Source organism: Physcomitrium patens, chromosome 10, assembly GCF_059467195.1.
Source record: "Physcomitrium patens ecotype Gransden chromosome 10, ASM5946719v1, whole genome shotgun sequence".
In the NCBI taxonomy this organism is placed as follows: Eukaryota; Viridiplantae; Streptophyta; class Bryopsida; order Funariales; family Funariaceae; genus Physcomitrium; species Physcomitrium patens.
In genome coordinates, this window is record NC_143419.1 from 11038210 (window position 1) to 11064004 (window position 25795).

At 39.7% G+C, this 25795-nt stretch overlaps 4 protein-coding genes across 7 annotated transcripts; 3 read left to right on the forward strand and 1 right to left on the reverse strand.

Moving 5' to 3' along the window:
- The first annotated feature begins 850 nt into the window (after nt 1-850).
- LOC112287204 (nuclear pore complex protein NUP54) lies at nt 851-5650 on the forward strand. Its single transcript, XM_024529971.2, has 11 exons — nt 851-1307; nt 2043-2161; nt 2548-2882; nt 3073-3126; nt 3305-3364; nt 3548-3658; nt 4103-4168; nt 4427-4513; nt 4824-4925; nt 5034-5180; nt 5338-5650. The coding sequence occupies exons 1-11, from the start codon at nt 1186-1188 to the stop codon at nt 5524-5526; spliced, it is 1392 nt and encodes a 463-aa protein (XP_024385739.1). The 5' UTR covers nt 851-1185; the 3' UTR covers nt 5527-5650.
- Nucleotides 5651-8113: 2463 nt separating this feature from the next.
- Nucleotides 8114-14217, forward strand: LOC112287376 (uncharacterized). Its single transcript, XM_090253944.1, has 9 exons — nt 8114-8282; nt 8383-8435; nt 8837-8932; nt 10584-11300; nt 11702-12040; nt 12403-12720; nt 13076-13247; nt 13413-13633; nt 13795-14217. The coding sequence occupies exons 1-9, from the start codon at nt 8114-8116 to the stop codon at nt 14098-14100; spliced, it is 2391 nt and encodes a 796-aa protein (XP_090110070.1). The 3' UTR covers nt 14101-14217.
- LOC112287201 (uncharacterized) lies at nt 13876-19431 on the forward strand. Of its 2 annotated transcripts, none has more exons than XM_073536554.2 (13): nt 13876-14016; nt 14303-14457; nt 14592-14918; nt 15232-15384; nt 15678-15784; nt 15957-16050; nt 16174-16328; nt 16491-16676; nt 17208-17292; nt 17714-17841; nt 18116-18281; nt 18531-18662; nt 18801-19431. In XM_073536554.2, the coding sequence occupies exons 2-13, from the start codon at nt 14422-14424 to the stop codon at nt 19158-19160; spliced, it is 1929 nt and encodes a 642-aa protein (XP_073392655.1). In that variant the 5' UTR covers nt 13876-14016; nt 14303-14421; the 3' UTR covers nt 19161-19431. The 2 variants fall into 2 exon arrangements, with proteins under 2 accessions (XP_073392655.1, XP_024385735.2); XM_024529967.3 differs by having other exon boundaries at nt 13877-14016; nt 14346-14457.
- Nucleotides 19432-19965: 534 nt separating this feature from the next.
- On the reverse strand, nt 19966-25764 carry LOC112287200 (uncharacterized). Of its 3 annotated transcripts, none has more exons than XM_024529964.3 (16): nt 25263-25764; nt 24964-25039; nt 24383-24514; nt 23834-24227; nt 23426-23521; nt 23200-23279; nt 22918-22993; nt 22559-22729; nt 22314-22418; nt 22097-22192; nt 21852-21944; nt 21585-21626; nt 21383-21424; nt 20914-21041; nt 20616-20742; nt 19966-20438 (listed from the first exon to the last, which is right to left on the reverse strand). In XM_024529964.3, exons 1-16 carry the CDS (start codon nt 25333-25335, stop codon nt 20235-20237), a joined length of 1935 nt encoding a protein of 644 aa, XP_024385732.1. In that variant the 5' UTR covers nt 25336-25764; the 3' UTR covers nt 19966-20234. The 3 variants fall into 3 exon arrangements, with proteins under 3 accessions (XP_024385732.1, XP_024385734.1, XP_024385733.1); XM_024529966.3 differs by having other exon boundaries at nt 23834-24193; nt 25263-25761; XM_024529965.3 differs by having other exon boundaries at nt 23834-24208; nt 25263-25761.
- Between the last annotated feature and the right edge of the window lie 31 nt (nt 25765-25795).

The window sequence follows — 25795 nt, forward strand, 5'->3', positions numbered from 1 at the left end:
TACTTCAATTTTATTTTAAGTCTGTTTCTTAAATTATATATTAAAATGCTATAAAAACGTGTGTACAACTGTATCTTTTACATTATGAAGGTAATCAATAATTTACGTGATTTTCAAATGGTTGTCCAATGAACTATCTTGATCTATTTTATTTACTGAAAATCTAGCTTCAAACATAAACACATACACATTCGTACACTTGTATATATACACATAGATACATACATAAATACATACATACACGTATATTAAAACTTAAATGAGATGCATGATCCCATCATTGTCAAAGGGCATTTTTTTACATGTAAAAGGCTTTGAGGATGATTAAAATTTAAGACAAATACAAAATATTATTCATAGAAATGACATAACCTATTCCTTTATTTATTTTTTTCATCCATGAAATATTACTTTCTTCTTAAAAAAAGTATGTGTGTCAAGAAATATGTGCAATATTAGATTCTAAAATTTAATTACTTAGAATGACGAAAATATGAACAATATTATGGATGCATATACTACTCAGTGAACTAGAACCACCATTAAAATTACCTCCGATAGACTTCCGAGAAAATAATGGTAGCTATTAAAAAAACTTACATAAAAAATAAAAAATATATGTGAATAATAAAATAAAACAAAATAAAATAGGATAAAAATAAAAATTCCGAAGTGTGATTCAACGACGATGTGACAAGTCATCCATGACCAATGGTCATAAGGAACTTTCATCCATCCACTTTTGAATTCGCTGTGAGGCTGTTCATCCGTTCTTCTTCCAGGGTTCCCCATGTTCGTTCCCCCAAGTTCCCAAAGATGGCATTCGTCGAGGCCTTTGAGTCGCGGGGCTGTGTCGCCCAGGTCTGGCTATGGCGGACTCTGCATTTCGCCGAGGCCATGACCTGCTCATTATTCAATCTGACGCTTGGAGCTTGGGTACGGCCATGCTCTAGCGCCAACGAGGAAGAGCAGGAGGAGGAGGATTCTTAGTTTGATTTTCCGATTCCCCCCTGTGATCGACATGTGAATTTCTAGCTTCTTCTACGGCTGGATGCCACCGGAATGGGTACGAAACCTAATCTTCTCTGAGGCATTGCTTGAGCGATCAACGCTGGTTTGTTTCCATCCGACTCGCAATCCTGAAGCGAAGTAGCCTTGCGGTGCGGAAGGAGAAGGTGGCGAGCAATGTCGATTTTTGGTACTCCGGCTCAATCCAGTGGGGCGGCGATGGGGTCGACGCCGTTTGGCGCTGGTGGGGGAGGTTTGTTCTCCACGCCGTCTTCTGTTGCAGCCCAGACTTCGAGCGGGTATGCTCTTTAGCCTTCGCTCTGTGATTTCAGTTGTCGCAGGTCGGAGTTTATAGCTCTCAGGCTCTTCAACTTTTTCTATCCTCTGCAAGTTACTATCGGTTGTTTTTCTGTTGCTTGGGAAAGCTCTTGGAAAAGAATGAGAGTAGTTCTCAGTGTTACTGTGTGGAAGCTTTTTTTTTTTCTAAACTCGATCAACTGATAGTGTCCCCGATTCCATGAAGATGATCATAGAAGACCACGTAATTTTTAGTGCTATAGTGACTGGCAGGCATAGGTCCATGCGCAAACTTTCCTATTGGAAGTTCAATGTGGTCATGAATCAATAGTCGGACCTTAAAACTTTGAATAACTAGCTGAAGTTCTGGCAAATGGTATCAAGTGTCTGTTTACATGAGAGTATTCTTCAAATCTTTCCAATCGTTGAATGAGTCTCTTTTGTCACGATTTTCAGGTGTCAACCAACCATAGCAATCAAGCGTAATGGTTTTTTTAGTAGATTTTGAACTCCTGGAACAGCATCTTAGGATGGCACTGGCATTTTTAATGATCTGGTTCGGAGAGGAGAGGTTTAAGGGCGTATGGGCTCAGGGTTTTAGGTCAATTGCATTGCGGTGGAGATTAATTGCAATATCTTTGACGAGCTTGAATATCAATAATGCGATAGCCACCACAGGGCGTCACAGCCCGAACATGTGAGCCAGCTGTTTGATATTCGATTATGTTGTCGCTCAGGTCTGTTTTTGGTGGCGGTGGAAGCTTATTCGGGTCGACGACACCTGCGTTTGGTGCGAGTAGCAGTGGTGGCCTCTTCGGCAGTGCCACTCCTTCGACCCCTGCATTTAGAGCATCAGGTCCGACCTAGCCTTGTCATTTTAAAATCCATCTTTTCACCAGCTTTTTTCTCTTTTCATTTTCTTTTTCTTAACATGTGTGTGTGGAATTGAGCTTAAAATGCTGTCAGATTTCATTCTCTGCTTAAAGCTTTAGAAGTACATCATCTGTGTACAAGCAAAATTGCGACGAAGAGGTTTTCTCCTCGTGTCCTTAGCTTCAGTTCGTAACCTGAAACCTGTAAATTGCTCAACCGTAACCGAGTGAATTTTGAGTTGAATGAAATAATCCACTTTGGTTTGCCTTTGTCAATGCTTCGAGCGAAGCCCAGAAACAAGAAGGCAGTTTATTGTGTTCCTGCAATTTTACCCCTTTGTAGACTGAAGGTTCAAGTTCTATTGGTCAGGTCAGCAACAAGGCTCCTCTTTGTTTGGGCAATCTCCATCACCTTTTGGACAGCCACAGGCGACGCCCTTTGGGCAAACTCAACAGACACCGGCATTTGGGCAAACGCATCAAGCATCTACATTTGGGCAGCCTGGACATAGCCCCTTGTTTGGGGGACAGCAACAGCAGGCATCGCCGGTCAACCAAGCTTCAGGTGGATTGTTTGGCCAGCAGCAGTCAAATGGTTTTCAACCCCAACCAACGCAGCAGATGAATATGTTCAATAGTAACATAAGTACTCAGATGGCCCCAGTAGCACCGGTGGTTGTGCCCTTGCCTGATCGGGAAATTCAGGTGAGTTTTCTTGGAAGATGATCATTTTTTTGTGTTTCTCTAAAGACAGTTTCCATACCTGTGGCGAATGGATAAGTATGCTTGGAAAAGCTGCTGCTGGTTTCAAAAATTACTTCCTGGTTTTTAAGCACAATGGCATGCTTGTCATTCTAGTTCTGTTTAATTATTAGACTGTGGGCATCTGTTTCAGGCTATTGTTGATGCTTACAGAGACGATGTAGGAAATCCTCAAGATTGTTTTAAGGTTGGTGTGAAAACATTCACATAATATGCATTGTATTTGGTGTAATGTTAGTAAGCTATCTTGCTCATGAATAGTGCTGATGTCTCTGTGTGGGTTTTACGGATTTGTACTGTTTATAACAGTAGAAAAATGAAATGGGATGATGCATTTTTGCTGATGTTGTTGGTGGTTGTTTCAGTATTTGCTACTAAGCGTCACTGATCCGGCAGCACGCTTCAAACCTGCAGGCGTATCAGATGTAAGAAATTCTGTCGGACGTCCACGTGTCATCTATACACAAGAGTACTGATCGTGTTCTTTTCGTTTTTTCTTTTGTTTTTGGACGATTCATTCCATGATGGCAGTTGCCATAACGGACTGGCAAAAGTTTCAGTTCATTACTTGAAATGGTGATTTATTGTGATTGTGGGAACTTATGTAGATTCTGTGGGCAGAAGCTATGAACAAATTGGAAGGTTTGGATAGCATGGACAGAGAACGCCTGTGGCCGGAATTGGTGCATGGCTTTAAAGATCTTTCACGACGTATGAAGGTATAATTACACTTTCCAGTTTTAACTGCAAAGGCCATTTTCAATCCTACTCGCTTCAGTGCTGACATTTACAAATGATCACATGAAAGTGTAGATTTTACGCTGGTGAATGGTTAGTTTTCATGAATTTAGGCACATTTCACTTATTAAGTTTTTTTTTCACTTATAAATATCATTATAAATCTCTGATGGTGTGAGTAAATTATTCTTACCCTGGGAATAGCTTAGAGTGAACTTTCCCCTAATTCTTTTTGAGTGTGTCTTAGTTCATTGAATCTGGAACTATTTCTTTGCTCTTTTAATGTGAGATTTTAGTGCCTTGGCCAGTTTCAACCTTAATCATGTACTCTGAACTCATAGTATTAGTGTTAGAGACTTCTCTACGAGAGGCGTTTCGTTAGTTGAAGTTCGATGGAACCTAGTAAGACGATTTTCATGCTGCAGCTCCAGGATGAGGCAAGCACAGCTGATGTGCAGCGCCTTCAAGCAACAGAATCTAATGTCAAGCTTGTAAGTTATCTTTCTACTTTAAATTCATTTTATGGTTTTTAAGTACTGCCTCATTAACAGCAGATGATCTTATCAAGAGGTGTCAGGTTGTCGTTGGCTTTTTGTCAATAGTGTGCTTTTGTTCTTGTTGAGTTCTTGTTAATTATCGCTCAAGCATTTTCCAGGGCTGGTTCAAATAGTGTTAGTAGATCTTGCATGAAGTTCTTAAAGGCTGTGCTCTTCTATCTTATTGATTGTCTTATTGGTGGCTTTCAACAGCTCCGTCGTCATTTTGAAACAGATTCTCTACCTTGGATTCAAAGGCTTCGTCAAAAGGAGCAAGAGTTGCAACGGCGCCTACTCAAAGTACTTGTTCCTCTTCATATGAACATGTGTGTTTGCAGTTCAATATTTCAAGTTCACCTGTTTACTAATTGCTACTTTAAGAATGACATGTAAAAAATCTCGTTTATGACTGTCCTATCAGAGGGATTATTCGAGATTGAGTTCGTGGATGGACTCAGTGGCTGCATTTTTATTTTTATTTTTTATGGAGATCAGTATGGTTACTTACGATTTAGAATAATCAGAAAAGACTTGAAACTATAATTCGTTAGAGTTTCAGTGGGCTGCCTTGCATAATTTTTGATACTGATTGTTGACCTTGTGTGTTAAGATTATGAGAATGGTGGAAGCTCTTGAAGGCAAGGGGTTGCATATGGCACTGACTCGAGGAGAGGCCAATTTGGGTGATCACTTGAGGGGCTTGACACGACAGGTAAATTGTCGGGATTGAGGATAATTATTATTAATATTTTTTTGAAATCTTCCTGTAGTTATTGTCATTCGGCAAATTAATCCCGGGGAGCTGTCGTTTTGACTGCAGCTTCAAGGAGCCAGTGCAGAGTTGCCTCGAAGAGTGGAGGTACTGCTTTCTGTATCGCGGATGCAAGTTGGTTTAGGAGGAGGATCACAATCAGTACTTTTGGGCCCTGGAAAGATCGACAACCAAAGTCTTATTGAGATGCACGAGGTAATGGCCGTCTTGACTTTCAATGTCGTATTTGAACGTGGCATTAAAATGGACTATGACATGGGTTGTAATGTTCACTCCTCAAATATGCATTATTCATCTTACAGTCTTGACACCAGGGCTTACGAAGAAATTTGGTCGCTCTGATCATTTTCAGGTACTGAGGCAGCAAACGGAGGCAATCTCACGGCTTGCTACAGTTTTAAAACGAGACATGAGGGACATAGACATCATTCTTACGGAAGACACAGAAATGGTTGACGGGCATGTAGATAATGACAACGGCAAGTACCATGGGAGTCAAGCTCTGGTGGGATATACTAAAAAATTTCATTCGGGTTTCTGAGAGTCTTCAGTTCACGATCTCTCGTTTTTGCTCTGTAAGTGTTGTAACGTCATCAGCTTTGTCCTAAGCATTGACTCTATTGATCCAGCAATTTAGGATTTTAATTTAATTTTAACGCTTTAAATTTTGTGTTCATCAGTGAATGCCGTCTTTAATTTGTTAGCATGGAGCGGGAAAGCATATGTTCAAATGACCTCAAGTTTCTTGGTACCTTACACTTATGTCAGTTGACTACCTTGTTTTGGCCATGCTTATTATACTTCATGTTTTCTTGATATTTGTTCAAATTTCTGGCAAATTAAAAGTCACTATTCAAGCTTACCACCCTCCACCTATTTAGACATGGGTACATACCAAATGCAATAAAGCACACGAAGAACTACCTTGTTCATTTACTGGGAATTTACTCCATTCCCACCCTGTCGAACCTTCACTGCCATGGCCCAGTTGAGAGTATGGATTCCTGGACAGTATTCTTTGGCAGGTCAAGTTTGGAGGTGGATTCGTGGAATCCTTCTAATTACATGTAATAGACAAAAGTATAACTTATCGATTATTGTCTTGTTATTGTATGAAAATCATTAGCTTGCCTAAAATCTATCAACTATTTAGCTACATCAAGTTAAACATGGGAAAGACAATTCAAATTACTTGTTTGAGAGGACAATTCCTAAAACAGAAATGGACATACTTGCTACATTTCACATTTTCATTGCATTTATGAAAGCTCGAAATTCCATAACTATAAAATAAAATTACTCCATATGTAGATTCAAAACATCAATACCAAACTGTGCATTTAAATTGCAGTTATAATTAACATTAACGAATTCAAAAGATGAACTTGTTGATGAAGTGTGAAAAGATAATCTTAGTTTTACTGCATTCAATACAAGAATTTATAACGTTACTTATACTTAGTTAAAAGATTAATCATAATGTTTGGTGAAATTTGTAGATATAAAAATTAGCATACATGCATGCAACCAAACCTACAAGAATTTAAATATAATATAACATTAAAAATAAGTTTAGTGTTTTAAATACACATTGATATTAAGAATTTTATAAATTCAATTTTTAATCTATTTTAGTCTACACCTTAATTAGAAGGCAATTATGAATTGCTTCGTTTTCAAAAAATATTCCTAGAAACCAAATGAATACTTATAATTTATTATTAAGTTGTATTAACATTTAAATAAAATATTTTATTCATCCCTAAGTAATATTAGTTCTAGTCTATTGTATTTCATGTATGATTATGCATAAAATACAAACTTGATAAAAGAGATATTATCTCATAGTATCCTATTTACTTATTATATAGATATACCAAAGGAAACTCAATTAGCAAGCTAAATTATTGTTTTTACATTGGTACTGTTAACAGAATACATTGGTACTATATATATATATATATATATATATATGTAATTATGCCATAGATTTGATGTTTTGTACTTGTCAAAATTTTGCTTGTGGATGAATGTGTTGCTCGAAGCAAACTGGAATCGAGGGAGGTGGAACTCAGGCAGACAAGATAATAATGTGTCTGAATTGTTGCATGCTGAGCCTGACGGTGTAAAAACCTCTCAGGAGCTGCGCACATCGTTGGATAGACATTGTGATAAACAGATAATGTCAAATTCAACCAAGGAGGTGGCAAAGTTTAAGAGAGAACATTACAAAAATTGCTTGGGTTGAAGAGGAGGGAACGAGAATTAAGAGTTGTGCGCGAAGCGAAGGCATGCCAGTTATGCAAGAATGTTAGACTAAATTAGTTGGGAGTTGAAATATTTGAACCAAGGTCTTCGCTTAATGTTCTGTCTATACTTGAAGTTGGACAGCGTGGATTAGATTGAAATAAAACGACTGTGCTTGACGCGACTATTTTTACCGAGTGTCGAGAGCTGCAAGATGCAGTACTCCTTTTGTGGCTGAAGAACCCCAAGGCGGTGAATTGCCATGTGAGGATTTCAAGGTGGTATAAGTTGGACACTATCAAGAGATTTTGGTTGCTCATGAAGTCAGATTGCAGGTTGCTTAGAAGGAGCAGATGAAATAACAGCTCTCAATTCAAACGCATGAACAGAAAATTATCAAGCAACAAGATTCGGACCTGAAATATTTGCAAGTTGATGGCGATAAGGCTTTGGCGCTACTTTTATCCAATGAAACAGCTTGGCATGATGAAAGAGCGAAACTTGTCTTGGAGACAGATACATGTAAGAGTAAAGAACTTGAATATGAGAGTCGGGTAAAGGAAATGCTGTCGGACACGGAAAGACTTTGGGATGTCATAAGCAAGCTTGATGCACCAATATCATCATTGGAGCAATACATTTCTAAGAAAAGCTTGATTTCGGAGGTTGTGATTGGTTATTTGGTGATTGATAGAGCAGAAGTGGAACGAATGAAGCGGGATTCATACTCTCCGAGTGATCCATTTGAAGCAATACTAGCGGCTAAAGATGCCACTATTGCAGAGCTTCGAAATCATGACCGCAATTGAAAGTCCCTGTATCCACTGGGAGATTGTTAACAGGACGCAACAGTTGTCCAAGGAGGAGGTATTGACATACTCATGGGGCAAGATATCAAAGTTCAATTATCTTTTGAGGAATTGCAAGGGGAGAAATTGAACGCAGAATTTCTCAGCTATAAAGAGGTTGAACATATCAGCTCTGCTTCGAAAATGCTTCGTCACGGTTATGGGGGATTGAGGATTGAATCACTTCGTAGTTTTGAGGATGGTCAGCTGCTAAGGACAGCGGCATACTGAAGTGGGAGAAAAATATCATCAGCATGCTTTGTATTCAATATAAACGACTGATATCCAGACTGCGCCTGAAGGTAGGATTCAAGAGGCTTCAGTTGCTGTAATCAGGGCCAAAAAATCAGCCGAGGTTAGAGTACATCAAAAAAAGCTTCTACGGCTGTAAAAGAGACGAAGCATGTGCAGTCACAGCTCCAGCAAGCTCAATGCGCCTTTGGCAACCTAAGATCGCAACTCGAGCATGATAAGGACCACGTAACTTTTGCAGAGAAGGTGACTCAACAGTGGAAGAATATTAATCTGATAACTCAAAAGGAGGCTTCCTTTAGATTAGAAAACCTGACGCATATCCTGTCTCAACTTGAATGCAAGAACGCTATTGGAAAGAGTGATCAAGCACTATTAAGAATCCAACATGAGGTTTGAATTAATGAGTTGCAGAGCAAGGTGTTAGTGTTGAATGTATCGCTCACTCATCTCAAATCCAAATGCCACACTTGTCATAGAATGATGCAATCTGTGGAGGTACAGGTCTCGCAAGATCAGCAATCTGAAAATGCACGTGAGAAGACACTGTCCAGGCACCATATCAAGTCGTCTGCAGAGTTTTTCATGCACTACATTACGGTGACAACATATGCACATCATAATAACCAAGAGTTATTTCGCACTGATCAACTTATTTTTGGCCTTGCAACATTGTGAATGGATTGACAGGAACTCTGCAGCATTTTCTGATCTGATAGGCGTGTGCCTTGTAAATCGTGATCTTTTGGGTCAACTTCTCGAGCATCTCCAGTGTTGGAATTCTTAGAGCATGTGGAACTTATGATAATGAAATTGCCATCCTTCATCTTCATGTCGTCAAGTGAAGAGTATCTAGTATCATGCAGATATTTATGACATCTTTCAGCTGACCATCACGTATGTCCATGTATAGGATGATATCTAGAGACATTTGGGGGGAAGATTTGCATACTTCGGGATCAAATTCGTATGAAACAAAACATTCATTAGTTCTGTCCTAAATCCTCAGTTCGAAGTCCCGCATGATTGGGACGCGTCATTTGCCCTCACAAATGCATGTTGGCAAGCTTGCAACAAGCGTACTTTCCACTGATGCATCCAGCTGCAATTCTTTAGGCAAAGTGGAGAAAAACTCTTTCACACATGGTCTTCGCAGTCTTGACAACTATGTCACTCACAGGAAATATTGGAATAACCAGTCGACTCTGCTCAGGGGTTCGCTGTTTTGAATTGAACTTTTTCTAAGCTTACACAATTGAGCTTCAAAGACCAAAGTGGGATTTGTCCTATGCGGGGAAGGAGTTGAGCTGTGCAGCCGATTGCTACTGAGACGCCGTTTTGGAACTCATTTAGCGAGTCAATTGTAACGTACTGTGACTTTGCAGTCCATCACATTGGTTATTTTTGACTTTTCTATTCTCAAACCTTTTTAGTGTGTATTTGTTCTGTTGTTGTGAAGCTGGGTGGGACTTGCATGTATGATTAATACAAATTGTAACAGTAAGAAAATGTGCAGGTGCCATTCTGTATGGCAGCCGAATACGAGGTCTTTTGAAATTTGTATGTGAAATTTTTATCACATTTATTGGATTAAAGTTTGCTAAAAAAGTAATTATCCACAAGAAAAAGTCAAACCTAAAACTTAATGTGTGTCAAAGCATGTTCATCTAAAACTTTTTGTTAAACAATAAGTAAAGGAAAAAATTGAGGTTTAAAAGAATATATATATATATATATATATATATATTCGTAGTTGAAAAATGTATATTGTAATAATCTTTTAAGTATATCTAAAAAAGAAAAACCAAAAGATTTATTTATTTATTTATTTATAATAGTGGGTAAGTAAATTATTTCATTGTATTTCAAACTTTTATACTCAAATAGATTGTTGCAATATCATTTATGTAAACATCCATTATTTTAATTTATTTTATTCTCCACAACGGTTAAAAACAATTTACTTATTTACTCAGTTAGATTAGTTTTAAGTGTATCATTATGTCTTATTTTAATGGTAGAAAAAATAGATGGTAAATAAAGAGGAAGATGGAGAGTTGAATACTTTATTGTATCAAGCTTGAAACCAAGATCTTAGTAGAGTAAAACTAAGACTAATATAACAAGAAGGAAGGGATAAATAATTGTTTAGTTTTAATGATGTGTGAAAGAACTATTTGCTAGCCTTGGGGGGGAGGGTAGGCAGTTGGCGCTAACCATAACTAAGCACCACGGTCACTGGTCACCACAGCCTCGTCCTCCGGCCCCGACTTCAAATCCAACACAGCCTGAGATCAGCGCATGCACAATAGCTGCTGCTAGCTTGGCTAAGCTTTTTGCCCCGCGCTGCAGCGTCGGAGTGTGCAAGTCGCGGGTTCGATCAGGATTGCGAGCATTGAATCTCTCCCTCTCTCTCTTCCCCATGGCGATGGCTTCTTCGGCGTCGTCGTTGTCAATTCCGTTGAAGCCAAGTGAGGCATTTGGAGTGAAGGGATCCCTCCGAGATGGGGTTCATTTCGTGGAGGGGTATACTTTCATTTACGTTGCCAGCCATTGTGTAATCGAGAAGAACATACGAGATTTGAGAGCGCAGGGGCGCTTCCTTACAGGCTCTCCGAGCATGTGTGGCATCTCCGCCATTGTTGTCAGCCCTGATGACCGAACCCTGGCGGTTGCCGAGATTGCGAAGCTGCAGGACGTGAATAGTAGTTATAGCAGCAGCAGCGTGGCGGCCGCGAGTCCTGTGATTAGTGTTTACAGTGCTGCAAAGCTCTCGAAAAAGCAGTCTCTGATTAGTGCTTCGGCCGGATCGCACGAGTACATTTCGTTGTCGTATACTTGTGATGGGAAGCACCTCGCTGCTTTGGGTGGGCCGCCGGAGTGGCTGTTGCAGCTGTGGCATGTTAGGAAAACCAAAGTGCTGTGTTCTATTAAGACTGTTACCTTAAACTCAACAGGAGCTTATCAGGTTTGTGGGGATAATTTTTTTTTTTCTTTTTTTTTTTTTTTTTCCCTTTTCTGGATCGTTTTGAGCTTAGAAGGTCGACGTTTCAACGTGCATTGTGATTTACATTACATCATTGTACATTGGAATTGTTACATGATGTGACTACACTTGGAAATTCATCATCTGGGATTTCGAATGTGCCAATGCTCTTGATTAGTATTTTTGGTTTCCAACCCAGGTTTTGAGGATTTGACAATGACCACTTGTCATTGCTGATGGCTGAAATCCATCGGGTGTTGATTTTTTCTTTCATTTTAAGAGAGAGGGCGTTGTGGGATTAAGGATATTTCTGAGATGATAATCGTGACGGAGGACTGCATATTTATCACTGGAACCTACAACAGGGGATTATACTCTTATAGGTACGATGCTGTCCAGTGGACAAGAATTGGTTTACAGTGTGTGGAGATGGCTTTGCGAAGACGTACAAGATGGTGGACACCGACTTGCGGCAGGTGTCCACAGATTATACGAACCAGGAGGGACGGAAAGTATTCTGTCATTCTTGGATTCCACGATCTGCCGTAAAATCAGCTGAGGATGAGGAAACCAAAGCCAAGGGTGGGAAAGGATTAAACGGCAAGATCACGGTCGTTAAGAAAGCAAATAAAGAGATGAAGCTAAAAGGCAATGAGGTGGTGAAATGTGGTTGCGTGTACGCTCTTGATTCCGGGGAGCTTTTGTATGTAAACCATGGGGAGGTGGGCTTCTCTCCGATTGTTCAGTTTTCTAGTTGTTCTATATAAAAATGTTTTAGGTTTGTTAGTGGAAGCATCAGTAACAACTTACTGAGGCAAATATAAGAGACAAACCATCTTGGTGTTGATTTTTGAGATATTGCACGATAGGTTCACTTTATAGTTATCTCTTGGTTCCGCATTAGAATATGTGAAGCACATTACGAATTAAATGAACATCGTGGAAGAGATCTTTGCCGAAAATTTTATTATGAGGCTCTTTTACTATAATATTGCTGGTACTGTTTAGAGAGCTACTGCAGTCTGTTGACTGCAATTTCGACTATTTTCATCTTTCCAAAAGGGTGGAGGTGTTTGCTTCGCAGGTGATCGCAAAAATACCTATGCAAGAGTCGGGAGATGAAGTATGCATTGTCCAGACTATTTTACCATATTCGAAAGGTTTTATATGTGGCGAAAATGGAAAAGTTTCAGTTTATGACTACGATAAGGATCATAAAACCTACAAGAAAGTTCGGTCTATTAAAGTGGAGGAGACCAACGCTCGCGTTCATGGATTAGCCTTGTCGTCTGAGGAGGATGTGTTGATATGTTTGCTATCCACCAACCGTCTCATCCACCTTTGTTTTGACGAGATTGATACGATGTCAGCTGATACGGTCTCGAAGAAAGTCCAAGCACAGGTTTTTCCTGAATCTTTACATACTCAAATATTCGAGTCAGACAATGAGATGATTCGAGCATACTAATTTCTTTGAACTTTTTTCACTCAACTTCAGTTAAGAGGGCCATGCTTACTGGACCTGCACTTTTCCGTGTATAAACCTGGATATGAGCCTCATCACATAGTGCAGTAGGCACAATTCTGTTTCAGGAATCTGCTAGTTGTTAATAGCATCACTTTCATTTATTCATGTAATTTCAAGAGAAGAAAATTCCGAGCCCAGTGACAAGATGATCATAATTGTTTGGCAAGTTTGTGGATCGATCATGTCGTGAACTTGTAATTTTTATACTGATCTTCATGTGGAATGAAAGCAGTCGTATCATCAAGCGTTCATAACAGGCATGGACACATGTCTGCTCAAACCATTTGTGGTTACATGCAGCAAGGACAACAGTGTGCGTGTGTGGAACTTTGAAGATCGCTCTTGCGAGATTTTGAAGTTTTTCCCATCAGAAGCGTTATCTGTTTCCATACATCCAAATGGTACCCTGTTTTATTCCCTTGTATTCAACCTTGATTCGACCAACAGTGATTATTATGCGATTGGTAAATGTTTGTGATTTATTATGACACGTTACTAGTGTTGTCGTGTGTGGTTATGTATTGTGTTCCTATCAAGGATTTAATAACTTCGAATGCGGATGGCAGGTTTGTATCTGTTGGTTGGATGTATGGACTGTTTGCATCTGTTGAACATGGTCATTGATGATTTGAGTTTATGGAAAGAATTCCCATCTGTGAAAGGGTGCACGGACTGCGCCTTCAGCCGCGGTGGACAATGTTTCGCAGCTGCTACTGGCAACGTCATTCATGTAATCTCGACTTATACCGGTCAAATCATTGGTCATTTGCGGGGTCACACAAACAAGGTGAATTTATCCACTAGCCTTTTTGGTCATCTGGATCTGTGCTTGATTTTTGTATGGAAACCCATTTGATCTGTGCACTCTCGTACACTGAGCAACCTGGTTTGGCCAGTGTGGTGAACAATATACTTTGTGAAGTGAAAGGTTTTCGTTGTTCTGACCAGGTGCGAAGCATTTGGTGGGCATATGATGACTTCAGCATAGTGACTTCGGGAATGGATGGGGCCATCTATGAATGGTCGCTAAAGACATGGGAGCGAAGCCGTGAGTATGTCACTGAAGGTTGCCCACAAACGTGTGCGATTGGGACCAAAAGCTCGAATCGCTTTTTCAGCACCACTTCAAATTGTAAACTTCGGGAGCTGGATAGTGTGGAAGTTTTCCATGTTGAGTCCTTTAACCTTAACTACATTCTTGGTTATGTCCTACTGGCTTGGACCACTCTTCAATCACATGTACAGACTTTGTAGTGAATCATGCGTAGACAAATCTTCGCTGGTTTCATCAAGAGTGACTTGTGAATTGTGGAGATCACTTGTACACAAACTATAATAAATGACCTCAATGATCAAACGATTATAAGCACAGTCTCGTGGTTGGTCGTCTTGTTTTTATTTGTATCACCATCACAATATGAGTATTACTTGTCCTGGTTCTTGTCATCTGTGGCAGGAGCTCCTCATTGTTAGAGTTGAAGTATTTGTTTGGGGTGCAGACTATTGAAAGCAATGTAAACCTCACCCAGATTGTTCAATTCGTAGAAGGTTCCGTGTTGTTCGTGGGCACGGAACATGGAGCCATTCGAGCTTATGATTATCCTCTCACAGGCATGCTTCTTCTAGTCCTCATAGTACTGTTGCGTGACATTGATTTGGCAACTACATACGTAAATCTGGAATCTGATAATTACCTGGTCTTCAATTATACTAAACAGGATTGAGGTTTACTTTTATGATTGCAGATTATTTCTCTGATGAGTTCCAAGCAATATAACAATTACAATGCTAGTATTGTAAATGGCCGCTTGATATTGCCCATCGTGATGATATCGAGCTTTGGATGTCAGGCCACAGGATTGTTTCATGAAGTAAAGTTGTTTGCGGCTTCGGTGGTTAAAGTATGCCTGAGCAGTGACAATTTCCTATTCTGCGCTTCTGAGGATGGATTGATTATGATGTTTGATGTGCGAATTCCTGGTCCTCAGCATCATAGGTGGAGCGATGATGTTTTGATCCCAAAGGCTAGCCTCGAAGATTACATGAGGAGGGTTCAAGGGTTAGAAATCCAGGTACCTTCAACAATTAGATGATATTTAGACAGCTTGAGAATGTTTCAAATAAAAATATACATGAAAGCTGTGGGTGTGGGTATAGAAATCATCAAACTATGCAGTAGATGCCTGGAGGCATTTTGAATCCTTACCAATTGAGTCCTGGTCCATGAACCAGGTTAGATCATGAAAATAATCGTGAAAATAGTGAACGGTGGTTACAGCAGACGTTAAAAATACGTACGTTGTAAACTCTTTAACTGGGCAGTATTGTTTCTCAACCTGAACTTCCATCTTTGAACCGTTGGATTGTTCCAACACGTGACAACAGGCTGTGCACACAGAGAAGCTTTGTGAACAAAGAGTGAAGTCTAATTGCGATCGACTGGATGAGGAGATCGAGGACATAAAAAAGCAGTACGAACATACAGTGGACGTAGCTCGGGATGAGCTCCTGGCACTTTCAATGGAGAAATCTGCAATGGTACATAATTGATAAACTCAGGAAATTCTAATACAATTTATTATTCACAATTTATTCTCAATTAACTTACGAAATGAATGCAGGAAAATTTTATGAAATTTAAGAATTAGTTCAGAGTACCTCGAGATGATGTGGTTGCCGAATACTCGAATTGGTTTATTTAGACTCCCATTGTATTCTTTGTGGGAGTTGACGTTTCGTGGTCGAATTGCACTAAGTACATGTTTAGAAAGCAATGTATCAGAGAAATCCTCAGTTCATTATCATCCTAAATTTAGTGTTGGAGGATGCAGGAGCTGAATGCGGAAAGAAAACAGAAGGATGTTCAGGCTATTCATGCCCAGCATCTGAAGGACATGGAGGATGTTTACAATAGAATGACTGTGGTAGAGATCTCAAGGTTCTCATTCATCGTCACTTTAGTCCGTGCGCACATGTTCGAGTTTTTCGCAGTAAATCTGAGATAAATGATTGGAACAAATTGCCAATCTAATATGATTTTTAAGTACTCTCACGAAGTTTTGCCTGTTTTCACGAATTGCTTTTTTCATATTATGTTAGAACATGCGCAGGTACGATGAATTTGTGCGGAGCAAGGATGCAGCAATTATTCGCTGGACCCAGCAAATGAAATCTCTAAGTAAAGAACATGAGGTTGCACTTCAGGCAAGATATTTGCTTGTACTCAGCAGATTCCCAAGATATTTCACATATCCTTCGTTTCTGACCAACGTTCCAAATCTGATGGTGCTCTATTACGATTAGCTGATAAGATTATCACTCTGCCAGGAGCTTATGGAAGCATGCGAGGCAAAACTCGAGGATAGTCGAGAAGTGCTCAAGAAATCGAAAGAGACCAAGGAGGAAACCACCTTTAACTTGGAAGAGATCCGAAAAGTATTGGAGGAAGATATCAATCTTGAGATTGATGAAAAGAGAGAACAGTATGCCTCATCCCCACACAGCACTTGGATGCTTTATTCTTTGGTTGCTAAGTATAAAGACATGTAGTAGATAAAACATACTCAGAATCATTTATTTTGCAAATATTGCTTGACCAGTTGCCTTTCTCGTGATTGCTACAAGGATAAAATCATTGCATGCAGGTATGAACTGAAGTTGATGATAGCAGAGGAAGAGATACAAAAAGTCCTGGGTGAAAATGGTATCCTGAAATACAAATTTGGTCTCTTCCAAAAGGATGTAGACATGTCATTTGCAGAGTTGAGCGAGTTGGTGAATCAGAAGAAGGAGCTTTTTGAAATCATTCGTCATTGCCAACACAACATTCAGTACGTGAATCAATGCCTGGTCTAGTATGTCAATCTACGCCAGGTACACGAGCTGAAAAAACTAGCCATCTTCAATCTACATATATTCGCGAAATCTTTTGGTCGTTGGCAGGTAAAACATGTTTGACTTCGGACTAGAATCGACTCAGATCAATTGAAATGCCGCCCCATATTCAAAATCAACGACACGTTGTATTTGCACAGAAACGTATATGATAATCTGCATCGTAAATGTCCTATTTGTAAATAAACTATTTATTGCTACGAGCTTACATCAACTTCTGTTGTAGACTCAAGCTATTCTACTCATTTCTTTTAAATTAAAAATGTATGTTTTTATTTTTAAAATTCATGTTATCTTTTGTTCTTCTTCAAAGCCTTAGTCAAGTGCACGTCTTATTATAGTTCCTCAAATTACCGCCTACTGTGCGTTCCCAATTATTTCAATTGCAATTTATAAGAGCAATATTAACTGAGGTGCAAATCAGAAGGAATTCTCTTTTGGGTACCTAAGAGTATACTTCACAACAGGATGCTTGAAAAAAATTTAGAAGAAAGTGAAGAACTACTACAGGAGAAAAACAAGCGCATCAATGGCCTCAAACGAGCTAATCAGGTAACGTCGGTACTTGAGTTCACCACAGCCGTGACTGATCGAGTTTCTAAGATTGTGTCTCGAAATCCCCGTGTAATCTTCTTTGGATTAATTCCAGCCCATTATAGTGAATGATCTCACGTTAATTGTACCCATTAGTCCTGAAATTACGTAGATTGATTCTAAATTGCAACCTATTTTATTAAAATGTTTTAATTAGATAGAGGATCAGGTGAAAGCTTTTTTTAATTTTTATTATTATTACTTTTTTTTTTATCTTCTATCGCGCACTTTGCCACCTCATGACATGCTCGTGAGAATCATATTAAACTTCCACCTGATCTACTGCAAATTCCCCCATAAAATTTTATGACATGCTGGAGAAAATCTCACGTAGTCCTGAAGGTTCATATTCTTAATGCTTGTAGAAATGTACTGGCAGGAACTAGAGAAGTTCAAATGGATTCTGGACTACAAACTGAAGGACCTTAAGGAGAGTATCAAACCTTCTCGAATTCAAGCCGCAGAACTTACAGAAAGAATAGGAAAAATGGAGAACGAGTTAATTAGGTACTTTTCCAACGTATTAGGGACGGACTAAGAGATGCACTATCGTTAAGTGGAGCCATTTTTGAAACCTTACAAGGTCAAATTTCAACTTTAAAGTCGGTTTGCATGGATGTGCCCTAGCTCATTAATTCCGTTTCGTTGAGATAAGACATCCGCATTGGCCCCTGGCCTGTAGCATCAATTTTTTGTTTGTTGCTTATCCGAATTTTGTAGTTGCTTTCTTCTGTGCTCATTTAGATTGAAATGATTATAAATATTTGTCGCACTTGGACAGAGCACGCCATATCTCGAAAGACAAGGAGCTTATGCTGAGAAGCCTGAAGGCCAAGCTGCACGCTGCTGGTGTAGAAAAACAGAGGATGCTTTTATCCATCTCAAAAACAACCCAAGACTTTAGGAATTTTCAAATCGACTTTCACGAATTGTCACAGAAGAACGAGGTCCTACTTTCCCCCCGTAGCATTATTATTCTGTCTAAATGAGCAAAAACGTGTCATTAGATGTTGGTATGTAGCGTAAAAATATTTTTGGGTGTCAATTGAACTTTTACTCATGGAGCTCATGTGAGGCATTGGCCATGTTTCCTTGTATGCATAAAGTATACTTCTGAAAAAAACCGTTTTCTACCACAAAATATGTATGATAGGTTCACAAGACCTCATTACCATTTCCTCACTTTCATTGTGCAGAGTGTTCGAGTTCTGAAGAAGGAACTTTTGAAGGTGTTTCGGAAGCACGTCAAAGGCAAGCTCGGAGTGAGAAATTTCGAGAGATCTCCGGAGGATGGAGCATTCTTTCAACGAGAGCTGTTGGAAAGGAAGGTATACTTTATAGCCATGAGGATGGGCAGACTTATACTCTCTCATTTGCAGTTTTACAAATCATGAATCTTTCCTCATGGGCACTCTCCTTGAGTTCGTGCATCCCAACTACAAATTCCATTACTTGTGGGTGAGCAGGTGAAATCACTGGAGCACGACATAGAAAAGGAGAGAAAGAACAACAACAGACTTCGCTTGCGTTTGGTAAAGGACAACCAGTACCTGGTAGAGTATACAGAAGAGTTGCGTGAGGAAGTACGAAGCAGGGAAAGAACACCGATGACAAGCGCTGCGAGCTCAAGGTTCAGTTCTAGGCCTACCACATCAGATGGGAAAGATCAGTTGTCCTCGATGCGTAAACAGGTGGCAGAGCTGCAACTTCAGCTGTCAGCTAGATGTGCACAAGTTGAGTTATTGCAAGAGCAGTTAGATTCCTCTCTAGATGGTGAGCTCAGGCAATGTGTCGATGTGAGGAAGTTGCCATCAACTCGTCGATGACCACTTGCAAGGAGCACTTGCAATCAACCCAATTTGTTTGATTACTGGGTCTGGACATCAGAGATTCCTGTTTTGGATCTGTTCTAGCTCATGGACCAGGTAAATCTAAGAGTGAGTACCCCTGTATGACTGCATACAGAGGCCACGCATAGTACAGAAGCATGAACTTAAAGCCAGATTAGAATACATTTTTAAAAAATGCATTTCAATTGACCATCATGCAGACAATTACATCATGGAGAATATGTTGGCTCTTGGGTTCCCGTTCCAATATACATCTGTTGTATCGTGCATGAGCCTCTTACCGGAAGAGTAAAATTAGACTAAACCTTCGCAGCATTTAACAAAGAATAGATATTGGGGTATTTTGTTTCTTCATTGGTGTTCTTTTTGAGGGTGAAAAGTTAAAATAGTAAAAATTTGGAAAATCACAAAAGTGCCAAGTAATTAGCAATGAATACACAGTTGTCAAACTCGTTTAACATTTAAACATTTCAAGGTAATTTCACATTTGAGAACAGATTCATTTACTGCAACACAGAAGATTGCACACAAATATTTCTGTGTTAATATGTTCGTATGTAAATCAACTAACATATAATTTATAAATGTGTACTTCACAGTTTGCATTGAGTAGTTTTCCGACACTTCAATGTACAAATCTTGAAGATGAGATTAAAATTGACTAATATGTGAATATCAAAGAGCTGTGCGATAAATACAAATTTACTGTACAAAGCTCTCAAAGTGAAATTAAGATACGCATTGAATTAAATCATTTAAAACACAATTTAAGAAGAATGTGTTATTTAACGGGTTAGTTAAAAAATATATATTTTTGAAGTATTCAATCTTTCACAAAGTTTGATAAGTGAGATGCAATTTCAACATGAGTACATTGCAACATGAGTTTGCATCTTACAGCAAAATACCTCGCTACCAGTCGTCAATAACTGTGAAAGGTACTAGCGGCGATCTGGCAACACAAAAATTGACCCTTAAAAATTCCGTCGACTGTCAAGGTGAACACGTGACTATTGTAAGTTCGAACTTGTATTCAATGTACAGATGTTTTCAAACACGTACGATTTTGACCTGCGCCCTTTTGTGAAGAGGTTCTAATTCAGTGTTTGAATCTCCACTTGAAAGATGAATCTCAGTGAAAGTGCCTCCAGACATCCCTCTTGCAGCATATCCTGGGTTGATACAAATACATTTAACCTTTTCCACCTTCTCTCTATTCTCCTGCCGTTGTATATCCGCTGGTAAAGACAAAACCTGTGAATTGATAGATTTCATTCAGTTACAACTTCAAAGTACCTCGATAATACAAAACGAAACTAGTAATTCAAATGAGGGGGTTCAGTGTTACTTTATCAGAAAAACAACTGTACTGAGCATGGAAATCGAAGCATAAAATCAATGACTAAAGTCTTGAAGAAGAGTTCAAAGAACCTTCACAAATGGAGCAAGATTAGAGGACAGCAACAAGATATCTGGCGAAGACGATAGATCCAGCGACTCAGGAGCAACTGATAAGTCCAGTGGGACACTTTGTGGAGGCGGAAACAGGGGATAAAAACTGCATCCGTACCACGCTTGTTAATGCTCGACACCGTGTCGCAGAATCTAATCAAGAACAATGATCAAATTGCTCTGACAATCGAAGGTAATTTTCTAATAGTTGCACAAGTTTCAATGTTGCATAAATTTTAGCTGTTCACAGCCTACTGAAAATGTTCAAAACAAATACCTGCGTTGTGAAAGGAGATGTGAAGCAAGTCTAGTCATTCGATCACTGGATGCTCCTTGAGGTACTCGGGACACCTCTTCGCTACTCAAGTGTCTCAGGATGTCGGTTGTACAAAATCCCACAGTTACCTGAAACCAAACAGACATAAATTCGTGAACGGTTACTAAACACCACAAACAATCCAGCGATCATTTTGATTGTGACATTCTACATTCTAAACCGGGTTTCTGGCTTATCTAAAAACTAGCATGAGCAGAATTGTGCAGTCCCGGGAGCATTCATGTCAGAAATCCGTCAACAACTGCTCTACTACCGTAAACCATGCAATAATTGACTTAGAAGATGTGATTATTGAAGGGAAATGCTAACATTAGTTCAATGAAGATAACTTTGCAATTTATATAATCCAAGAGAACTCATTGTCCATCCTTCACGATTTACATACGATACGCGAACTTATTGAACGTACCTCATCAACTTTCAAGACGCCTGGATTTGAAAGTAACGTTATCTGCGTTCAATAAGAAATGGGTCAGCCAATAAGATGAATAAAAGGTAACTGGCTAACTTGTGCTGAGCTTAAGAACACACTGCACTTTACAAAATACATGAATAATACTGGAATTATCAATAAATTCAGTAATTGATCCGAAACTGGTCTCAACTCATACCTGGTGATTTGGGTCCTCGAATTCATCAGCATCAAATGGAGGCTGCACACTAGAGTAGATAAGGAAATCTGTACAATTAAGCTATGAATTGACGAAACAAATATTACAGAATATTTTTCTGATCCAAGATCGAAGAGGCTGCATTCTGTTATGAGGTCAGACCATTGTACAGGGATATTGTCGACTGTCTTTCCTGAAAAAAACGTAGAATTAGGTTACCATGTAGAGATATTTAGACATGTGATCGGAAAACAGTTGGTAACTTACTTGAGGAAAAATAAGATCGTGGTGGGCATCACGATGAGAAGGAACCAAAACAATCCGACAACCATCACCCATTTCTTCACAATAATCCTCCACCTACACCACAAACGGTACGTCTTTAATATAAGATGTAGAAGTACTCGTACGTGATTTTGCTAGAACAAAGAATTGCAGTTTTGGCGAAACCAAAACTGAATGACTTCGGTCAAGGTTCGTTGACCATTTAACACAGCGTTTAATTAGCTTACCCGCATCCTGATCTCTTCCTGAAAGATATGGGAGAATAACTTGCCGACAGTCCCCTGCTTGATCTGTGGATGCTCAGAATCTACAAACGGACCCATCTACATTGAAAACAACCACAAGAAAAATGAGTTTACCTCTGACAAATAGTAGTTGAAGGATTAGAACCTGCGAATCTGAATTCGACAAATGAGGGAAGTAAAAAAAGTGTCAAAAGACTACCAATATCAATAGGTTCGGCCGAACTTTCTTTGCATAAGCGAAAAGTTCCACAAGTGGCTCATACGCAAGGTTGTCATTGGTTGTGAATGGACCCGCTGCAGCCACCTGGATGACGGATTCAAGTAGTATAAGAACAGATCTTCTAAAGTCAAAGCAAAGCATAACATTATCCGATAATCATGAAACGTGTCCTCTACTGTCACCGACAAACATAATAAATAGTTACAGCAACTAAGCAAACGTACAATGCGTGTGTATTGTCGAGGTTCAGAGTCACTCGGATCTCGACTAGAAGTTCGGCGTTTGGTTGGGGGTTCATCAGACTTCAGTGAGGACGAAGATACAGGAATAGAATCAAAAATGCGTGTAGCCATAAGACAAAACCCACTTGGATTTTGACCTTCAACGCCTAGTACCTGATTAATTGCAGAGAAAAAGATTAGGAATTTGCCAAAGTTTCCTTCGTAAGGTAGAAGATTCAGGCCAAATGCAGAGATTTCACTTTCATATTTAAATGAAGTTCAGCTGAACAGGGAGGAAAAGTTCGATATATACACTAGGGTTAGAAATACCAGAGGTAAACGTGAAAGAAAAGGGCGACTACCTGACCAGGAAAGAAGGAAAATCTAGGTATATTACGAAGATCAAGGCGAACACGTTGCCCATTTGAGTGCTCCACACTGCATACCACAGACCAGCATATTGTGTAACAATCAGCTTAGAGAAAAAAGCAACACCCTGCAAACGAAAACCTTTCCAGTGAATCAGAAGGCTTTTACAAGCAATAGTGTAATTTAAGCTGTAGCACACAGTAAAATAGAGGAGAAAATGTTTCCGCTATCCATAAACCACCACATACTTCAAAAATTGAGTGTCGCATACTCACCTCCCTTCTAAAAGAATAGAATTGTCATTGAGATGGCCCTCTGCATCACAACAAATCCTACCTACCACCATTACCTTTTCCTGCACAACCATATTCAAATTGAGAGGCTAGAGCCCATTTGTTGAGAACTTTGCGTGTACGAGATTCCAGTAAGGAGACTATTCTTTCACACTTAGTGGGTAAACTTGCAATAGAACAGAAGGGCATAGTAGTCGCAAAAGTTCACCTGAGAGGAAACAGCAACATGATCGTTCATCTTCCGTTGCAAACGCTCCTCCAACACCTTGGCAAAATTTTGTATCCGTCTGTCCACTGCGCCAAACTGATTGTACAACCCTCACGAGATGCCTCAGGTTTTCTAAAACATAATGCGTGCAAGACAGGATTGGCCATTGTTATCTTCAATAGTCCCTCTACGATACAAACTAGATACCGACTAAAAGAACTGCTGGAACCACAAAACGATCAGATTCTGACGATGTAAAAATTGCTACTAAGCGCCACATCAAGGTCCTTGTCATCACTCGACAATATTCACTCAAGCAAAAGATTAAGAATGACGGCAAAGGAAAGACGAGGAATTTTTTGCCATCCAAAATCAAAATAAACCACTGAGAACTTTGCAGAAACTCACCCTGTTCTCGGTCTGGTCAAACATGTATCGAATTCCGGGCTCAGGACCAGTCCTCACAACGTCAACCTCACAACGTCGCACCGGCTTCAAGCGCTTCAAAATATCATCGTCGCCAGAATTGGAGACAGCCTCCTCGCTTGCCTCAAAAGAAAGATGATCGTTGAAGGTAGATTGCACGTTGAACTTTTTCACGCGACGCTGAAAGGGAGTGTCTGAAGGTTTAAGAGATACATCTGCTGGAGTATGTAATGAGAATCCACGATTTTTTGAAGCAAACGGAGGGGGTGTTAGCTCCATCGGGTCGACATAAGATCCTGATGTTGGCCTCTCCTTAGAGGGAGTAGCTGGCAGGTGTTTTTCCTGCCATTCGGTTTCCTGCTTGTCATCAAGCAACCTAATTTGACAAAGAAAAGATATATTTACAATCTGAACAGAGAAAATACTCAAATGAAGTTGACAATGAAATTGGAAATGAAATAATTAATGGTCGTGGACAATCTTCTGATGCCCGTGGCGTGGACATTGCAAGATGGAATTCTAAGGACATACATGTCGACGTCATCTCTGGTGTAGTAGTGCAGTCCAGTTTGCCTTTTGCGAAACGATTCTATTTTGTCCCTCTCCAGAAACTGTTTGAAACTATCCAAGTTTGCCTTCAAAACTTGAACTCCATCCAGCTGCCTAAAAAACGTAGCAAAGTTCCATCAGAATAGCCCGTTACATTCTCATCATTAGGTATCAAGCTTAAAGCAGCAAAGATGTCCAGTCATGACTCAGAAGACATTTGACGCTGATTCCTAAGTAGATAATAAGCACCTGAAACAATGCCAGAATTAATAACACTCTAGTGTGCCATGTTACACAGTGTGGCAAACATTCTGGGGAACACTAGAAGCACTATTTCTCCAAATTCTCCATGAAAATATGACTGGGAAATTGTTTCCAGGCAGTTTAGAGAGATGATTCAGTGTAACTTTCACATGACCTAGGTCACGAAGTGCGCAACCTGCAGGACGAAGATAATGACAAGTGGAAGCAAGTCTCACATGCGACAACGAATTCCGTATTTGTAGAACATCTCATGCACTACAGTCAGCTGCATTGACATTATGACTAAACAGAAAACTCACTGATTCAGGTAGAAAAGTTCCCATTTGGAGACGAACATTTCCGGCTCCATCCCAAAACTCATGCACAGCGATGCACCTGAGAAACACAAACTTCCTTAATGCTCAAGCATTCACAAGCTAAAATCACATCCATGTCCTCCACAAAATTTCAACAATTAAAAAACTTCCATTAACAATTCAACTAATATTAACGCACGCCGAACTTCTCAAACTCAAACTTCTGAATACGAACTAAGGGCAACACAGGTCCATAAAACACAACAAAACAAGAACGTGGCACAATGTGAAGGGGCACGTACATTTCTCAGCTGTTTCATCGTCCTCCAGCGTAAAGTTATTATTCAAAAATTCAGTCCGTATCTGATCCTCCATGGATAAAAGAAAAAATCTCAAATCTCCTACTCCCCGTTATTGCCAGCTAAAAAACCATAACATAAATAAAAAGAAACTGACTACTCTACAATCCTCCGCAGATACAAACTACTACTCTGTATGCTCCAAGCCTTCGTCCGTGACCTAAACGAAGAAAAAAGAAGCAACAGCACGATTGTGTCTCGACGCAAACCCTGTCAATACCGATCTCCCTCCACAAGAAACTCAACATTTAGGAAAGGACGCAGATCGGGGTGAAATCCGGGCGGAATTAGAGGAGGAAGAAAGCGCAGGTACGGACAGTGGGCATCGCAAGGGACGTGGTCATAGCCGCCAAATCCGAGTCCTTTTTTGCGAGGGACGGAATTCAGCGCGAGCTAACGAAATTCAGGGCGCTCTTCTTCCCGCGCAAACGCACTCGAACCTTAATATCTTGAAGCCAGTATGAACACGAAACCCT

Bases quoted from the DNA above. Each gene is read 5' to 3' on its own strand.
- LOC112287204 (XM_024529971.2), top strand. From the start codon at position 1,186: ATGTCGATTTTTGGTACTCCGGCTCAATCCAGTGGGGCGGCGATGGGG. The intron at 3,127-3,304 runs GTTGGTGTGAAA...TGGTTGTTTCAG, and splicing joins ATCCTCAAGATTGTTTTAAG to TATTTGCTACTAAGCGTCAC. The intron at 5,181-5,337 runs GTAATGGCCGTC...GATCATTTTCAG, and splicing joins GTCTTATTGAGATGCACGAG to GTACTGAGGCAGCAAACGGA.
- LOC112287376 (XM_090253944.1), top strand. From the start codon at position 8,114: ATGGGGCAAGATATCAAAGTTCAATTATCTTTTGAGGAATTGCAAGGG. The intron at 11,301-11,701 runs GTTTGTGGGGAT...ATACTCTTATAG, and splicing joins ACTCAACAGGAGCTTATCAG to GTACGATGCTGTCCAGTGGA. The intron at 12,041-12,402 runs GTGGGCTTCTCT...TTTGCTTCGCAG, and splicing joins TGTATGTAAACCATGGGGAG to GTGATCGCAAAAATACCTAT.
- LOC112287201 (XM_073536554.2), top strand. From the start codon at position 14,422: ATGGAGCCATTCGAGCTTATGATTATCCTCTCACAG. The intron at 14,919-15,231 runs GTACCTTCAACA...ACGTGACAACAG, and splicing joins TTCAAGGGTTAGAAATCCAG to GCTGTGCACACAGAGAAGCT. The intron at 17,842-18,115 runs GTACTTTTCCAA...GCACTTGGACAG, and splicing joins ATGGAGAACGAGTTAATTAG to AGCACGCCATATCTCGAAAG.
- LOC112287200 (XM_024529964.3), bottom strand. From the start codon at position 25,335: ATGGAGGATCAGATACGGACTGAATTTTTGAATAATAACTTTACGCTG. The intron at 23,522-23,833 runs GTGAGTTTCTGC...TTGTACAATCAG, and splicing joins TTGACCAGACCGAGAACAGG to TTTGGCGCAGTGGACAGACG. The intron at 20,743-20,913 runs GTATTTGTTTTG...GTACGGATGCAG, and splicing joins CATCTCCTTTCACAACGCAG to TTTTTATCCCCTGTTTCCGC.